We start from the raw sequence: 6,863 nt of genomic DNA, 5'->3' as shown, positions 1-6,863 counted from the left end.
GTCAGTCACCTGTTTATATGATTGCGTGTCAGTCACATGTTTATATCACTGTGCGTCAGTCACATGTTTATATCACTGTGTGTCAGTCACATGTTTATATCACTGTGTCAGTCACATGTTTATATCACTGTGCGTCAGTCACATGTTTATATCACTGTGCGTCAGTCACATGTTTATATCACTGTGTGTCAGTCACATGTTTATATCACTGTGTGTCAGTCACATGTTTATATGATTGCGTGTCAATTACATGTTTATATGACAAGTAAAAGCTAGTTGACTTATCCCTCAAATGCTAGTTGACCTGCCCGTGACAAGTGAGGTGACAGGTGTGTAGTCAGTGCACAGGTGACCGTGACAAGTGAGGTGACAGGTGTGTAGTCAGTGCACAGGTGAGTCAGGACTACTTTCACTCCCAAACAAAGTCAGATGGTACTTTAGATAAAACACATTTGATCAGATCACAGACGTGCAGTCAAGTTGAAACATTGACAAAAACTCTTCCTGTACAACATTGTGACAACAACATTGTGACGACAACATTGTGACAACAACATTGTGACGACAACAACATTGTGACAACAACATTGTGACGACAACAAAATTGTGACAACAACAACATTGTGACGACAACAACATTTTGACAACAACATTGTGACGACAACAACATTGTGACGACAACAACATTTTGACAACAACATTGTGACGACAACAACATTGTGACGACAACAACATTGTGACAACAACATTGTGACAACAACAACATTTTGACAATAACAACATTGTGACGACAACAACAACACTAACAATGACAACATTGTGACAATAACAACATTGTGACAATAACATTGTGACGACAACAACAACACTAACAATGACAACATTGTGACAATAACAACATTGTGACAATAACATTGTGACGACAACAACAACATTGTGACAATAACAACATTGTGACAACAACAGCAACATTGTGACGACAACAACATTGTGACAACAACAACATTGTGACGACAACAAAATTGTGACAACAACAACATTGTGACGACAACAACATTTTGACAACAACATTGTGACGACAACAACATTGTGACGACAACAACATTTTGACAACAACATTGTGACGACAACAACATTGTGACAACAACATTGTGACGACAACAACATTGTGACAACAACAACATTTTGACAATAACAACATTGTGACGACAACAACAACACTAACAATGACAACATTGTGACAATAACAACATTGTGACAATAACATTGTGACGACAACAACAACATTGTGACAATAACAACATTGTGACAACAACAGCAACATTGTGACGACAACAACATTGTGACGACGACAACAACACTAACAATAACAACATTGTGACAACAATAGCAACATTGTGACAATAACAACATTGTGACGACAACAACAACATTGTGACAATAACATTATTGTGACAACAACAACAACATTGTGACGACAACAACATTGTGACGACAACAACATTGTGACGACAACAACATTGTGACGACGACAACAACACTAACAATAACAACATTGTGACAACAATAGCAACATTGTGACAATAACAACATTGTGACGACAACAACAACATTGTGACAATAACATTATTGTGACAACAACAACAACATTGTGACGACAACAACATTGTGACGACAACAACATTGTGACGACAACAACATTGTGACGACAACAACATTGTGACGACAACAACACTAAAAATAACAACATTGTGACAATAACAACATTGTGACGACAACAACAACACTAACAATAACAACATTGTGACAATAATGTTACTTTGTGTCCAAACCTTGTTGAACTTCAAATGATGCGGGAAAGTGCTGGAACATTTCCATCAGCACAGTTCTGTCACAACGACCCTGATAATTCTACACAATATTTATGTCACAAAGACCCTGATAATTCTACACAATATTTATGTCAAAGACCCTGATAATTCTACACAATATTCATGTTTGACACGCACATGTCCAAGTCATGTTCCTCATACTGTTGACTAGATCCTTTACCAACATTGAAATGTATCATTCTAGAACATGCATGCTAAACTTTTGCCAGTTGGCAACTCTGTCCTGTAGCCACGCCCCCTTGGGGAGTATACTTCCTGTTTTGTGACCTCTGTTTACATCTACAATGTACCTTGTCACTGGTTACCAATCAATACTCTGATTAGTTGTTCACCAAGTACAACCTCAGAAAACACTTGGCTTGCCATGTGACAACATTAAATACAGTAGTGTAGTAGACCTAAGTATTCATTAAGTACCACCATCATGACAACATTAAATACAGTAGTGTAGTAGACCTAAGTATTCATTAAGTACCACCATCATGACAACATTAAATACAGTAGTGTAGTAGACCTAAGTATTCATTAAGTACCACCATCATGACAGCATTAAATACAGTAGTGTAGTAGACCTAAGTATTCATGAAGTACCACCATCATGACAACATTAAATACAGTAGTAATGAATACTTAGGTTTACTACACTACTGTATTTAATGTTGTCATGATGGTGGTACTTCATGAATACTTAGGTCTACTACACTACTGTATTTAATGTTGACAAGTACCGCCATCATGACAACATTAAATACAGTAGTGTAGTAGACCTAAGAATTCATGAAGTACCACCATCATGACAACATTAAATACAGAAGGGTAGTAGACCTAAGTATTCATTAAGTACCACCATCATGACAACATTAAATACAGTAGTGTAGTAGACCTAAGTATTCATTAAGTACCACCATAATGACAACATTAAATACAGTAGTGTAGTAGACCTAAGTATTCATGAAGTACCACCATCATGACAACATTAAATACAGTAGTGTAGTAGACCTAAGTATTCATGAAGTACCACCATAATGACAACATTAAATAAAGTAGTGTAGTAGACCTAAGCATTCATTAAGTACCACCATGACAACATTAAATACAGTAGTGTAGTAGACCTAAGTATTCATTAAGTACCAGCATCATGACAACATGAAATACAGTAGTGTAGTAGACCTAAGTATTCATTAAGTACCACCATCATGACAACATGAAATACAGTAGTGTAGTAGACCTAAGTATTCATTAAGTACCACCATGATGACAACATTAAATACAGTAGTGTAGTAGACACAAGTATACTACACTACTGTATGAAATACAGTAGTGTAGTATTGATGATGACAACATGAATGTATTGAAATGAGCATGAAAAGTGTTTAAAAGCCAGAATGTAAGATGAGTGACAGCCCCACGTGACGGAGCAGGATTATTAATAGCAGCACATTGTGATTGACAGGATATAGAAGTCTGGCGTCATTAAGAATGAGCGGTCATTAATAATGCTGCAGGTGTGACGTCATTAATAATGAGCGGTCACTAATAATGGTGCAGGTGTGACGTCAGTGTGGTGGAAACTCACCCCATGGTGGCGACAAGTGTAGAAATAAAAGTGAATAATGCTGAGGTCCGCGGCTGATCGGCACGTCACACTTCCACGCTCATTGTCGTCCACTGACAGACTTGCTGCTGCTCTCCTTCGTGGAGTGGGCGAGCGGCAAAAAGAACATTAGTCGAGAGCTTTCTCCTCGACGTCGAAACTAAGTGGCGCTAATTCCACGGCTTGTACCTGCGCGCTCAGCAGCGACACGCGGCGGCGCGCGTCTGCTACTACACCGCACACGCGGCTGGTATTACACCGCACACGCGGCGGCGCGCGGCTGCTATTACACCGCACGCGCGGCTGGTATTACACCGCACATGCGACGGCGCGCGGCTGCTATTACACCGCAAACGCGGCGCCGCTGCCTTTCAGACACGCGCGACAAAGTCCACGCGAGGGACGTCACGTGACCCACATGTTGCTTAGTTTCTACTTACATGGAGGCGTCCACGCGGGTGACGTCACTTTCCACCGCCTTTCAAAACAAGACTTAGTATTGTCCTCAAAGTGTTTCTTGTTATTGTCCTCAAAGTGTTTCTGCGCGTGGAGTTTCGTGAAAAGAGCACGCGAGACGGGAAATAACAAACTTGTCTCCTGACACGCCAGCTAATCACGGCACGTGCGCGCCTGACCGGAACTTATCTTGTTGTTGTTCTTGTTGCTGGGGGAAGGTTTACATGGCACCTGCTCAGGTCACGTGGGCGTGGAAGGAAACGAGCAGGTCGAAATTCTGGCCCAGCAAAATAAATAAATAAATACAATCGAAAATAATGATAATAATTAAATATATATATATATATATACTTAATATATGTATATATACATATATATACAATTATATATATATATACACATATATATGTATGTGTGTGTGTTAACAAATAAATACAAAAATTAATAAATAAAGGTTAATTAAAGGCCTACTGAAATTAGATGTTGTTATTTAAACGGGGATAGCAGGTCCATTCTATGTTTCATACTTCATCATTTCACGATATTGCCATATTTTTGCTGAAAGGATTTAGTAGAGAACATCCACGATGAAGTTCGCAACTTTTGGTCGCCAATAAAAAAGCGTTGCCTGTACCGGAAGTAGCAGACCATGTGCGCGTGACATCACGGGTTGTGGAGCTCCTCACATCCGCACATTGATTACAATCATGGCCACCAGCAGCGAGAGCGATTCGGACCAAGAAAGCGACGATTACCCCATTAATTTGAGCGAGGATGAAAGATTTGTGAATGAGGATATTAATAGTGAAGGACTAGAAAAAAGAAAAAGAAAAAAAAAAGCGACAACTCCAGGCGGCGGCAGTCTGAGCGTTTCAGATGTAATTAGACACATTTACTAGGATAATTCTGGAAGATCCATTATCTGCTTATTGTTTTAATAGTGTTTTAGTGAGATTTTAAAGATTGTAAAGACATACCTCGAGGTCGGATGGCTGCGGTGAACACGCAGTGTCTCAGAGAGAAGCCGAGGAGACAAGCTCACAGCTGCTGCAGGACCACGAATAATCCACTGATGTCTCCGGTAAGATATATATATCACAAATTCCCCATCCAAAAACATGCTGGTTGACGTTGAGAAAACATATTCGCTTGACCGCTCTGCTTCACAACAAACAAAGAAACAGCGGCTGTGTCTCGGTGCTAAAGACAGCTGCAATACACCGCTTTCCACCAACAGCATTCTTCTTTGACGTCTCCATTATTAAATGAACAAATTGCAAAAAATTCAGCAACACAGATGTCCAAAATACTGTGTAATTATGTGATTAAAGCAGACGACTTTTAGCTGCGAGTGGTGCAGTGCTAGTATTTCCGCGACGTTTTCAACAAGAAAACTCCCGGGAAATTTAAAATTGCAATTTAGTAAACTAAAGCGGCCGTATTGGCATGTGTTGCAATGTTAATATTTCATCATTGATATATAAACTATCAGACTGCGTGGTGGCTAGTAGTGGCTTTCAGTAGGACTTTAAAATGAAAAATATTCTGGCCAGGCAAACTAAATACATGAATAATTATATAAATGAATAAACAAATGAAAAAAAATTAATGAAAAATATTCTTACCAAGCAAATTAAATAAATATGTATTTGATAAATAAATAAATACATTAATAGAGCAAATAATGTGAAAATTATTCTGGCCAAGCAAAGTAAGAAAAAAAAAATACATAAATGATTAGATAAATAAATAAATATATTAATTAAACTGTAAAAATATAGATACCAAGCAAAATAAGAAAATAAATACATAAATGAATAATTAAATACAATGAAAACAATTCTGGTCAAGTAAAATAAATACATAAATGAATAAATAAATAAATAAATAAATAGCTGAGATAGGCCCCAGCGCCCCCGCCACCCCAAAAGGGACAAGCGGTAGAAAATGGATGGATAAACAAATGGATAAAATAAAATGTAAAATATTCAGACCAAGCAATATATATATATATATATATATTAATGAATAGATCAAAATAAATGAAAAATATTTTGACCAAGCAAAATAAAAAAATAAATACATAAATGATTAGTTGAATAAATAAATAGGTTAATTAAAATGTAAAAATATACTGACCAAGCAAAATAAGAAAAAAAAATACATAAATGATTAGATAAATGAATAAATATATTAATTAAACTGTAAAAATATACATACCAAGCAAAATAAGAAAATAAATACATAAATGAATAATTAAATACAATGAAAACAATTCTGGTCAAGTAAAATAAATACATCAATGAATAAATAAATAAATAACTGAGATAGGCCCCAGCGCCCCCCGCCACCCCAAAAGGGACAAGCGGTAGAAAATGGATGGATGGATGAATAAAAAAATGAATAAAATAGCCTCCCGACATGTATTTATAAATGTTTAATTTCTATTTACATCACGTGACACCTCTGATGAAGGCTGCAGAAGCAAAGTAGCCCAAACTTGTCAGCTTCAACACTTTACCTTACTAGCCTGTAGAAATCAACCATTTATAAATAAAAAGACAATGAATACATGAATCAATAACAAAGTACAATGAAAACAATTCTGGCCAAGTAAGATAAATACATAAATGAATAAATAAATAAATAGCTGAGATAGGTATAAATAAATGTTTCTTATTTATTATTGTTGTTACAATGTTGGATAATGGTATCAAGAAACGGAAAATTGTCCAAAAAAACATCATCAATTTCATGCATTTTTTTAAACATTTGTGACTTTCACAGATTGACGGACGTACTTATATGGGCCCTGTAGTCTGTGCTCTGTTATCTGCAGCCTTCTGTGATATTCCTTCTCATCTCATGCCGCCCCCACCTGCTCTGATGTCCATCAGGTCAATAGTCCCATGTTTACTCGT

The 6,863-nt window shown here is 37.0% G+C and overlaps 1 protein-coding gene across 5 annotated transcripts in view; it reads right to left on the bottom strand.

Moving 5' to 3' along the window:
* Window positions 1–4,084, bottom strand: part of LOC133542972 (homer protein homolog 2-like) — a 42,036-nt gene extending 37,952 nt beyond the window's left edge. For 2 of the 5 annotated variants that reach the window (XM_061887285.1, XM_061887290.1), the window contains exon 1: window positions 3,469–3,704. In XM_061887285.1, coding sequence (XP_061743269.1) covers window positions 3,469–3,473 — 5 coding nt within the window. In that variant the 5' untranslated portion in view covers window positions 3,474–3,704. Of the gene's footprint in view, window positions 1–3,468; window positions 3,708–3,926 lie in introns of those variants that run through there. The other 3 variants (XM_061887287.1, XM_061887289.1, XM_061887286.1) reach the window with 3 other exon arrangements.
* Window positions 4,085–6,863: the final 2,779 nt, after the last annotated feature.

The sequence above is a fragment of the Nerophis ophidion genome, linkage group LG25 (genome assembly GCF_033978795.1).
Source record: "Nerophis ophidion isolate RoL-2023_Sa linkage group LG25, RoL_Noph_v1.0, whole genome shotgun sequence".
Classification (NCBI taxonomy): Eukaryota; Metazoa; Chordata; class Actinopteri; order Syngnathiformes; family Syngnathidae; genus Nerophis; species Nerophis ophidion.
The sequence above is the reverse complement of the archived record's forward strand: the minus strand, read 5'-3'. Positions and strand labels throughout refer to the sequence as shown.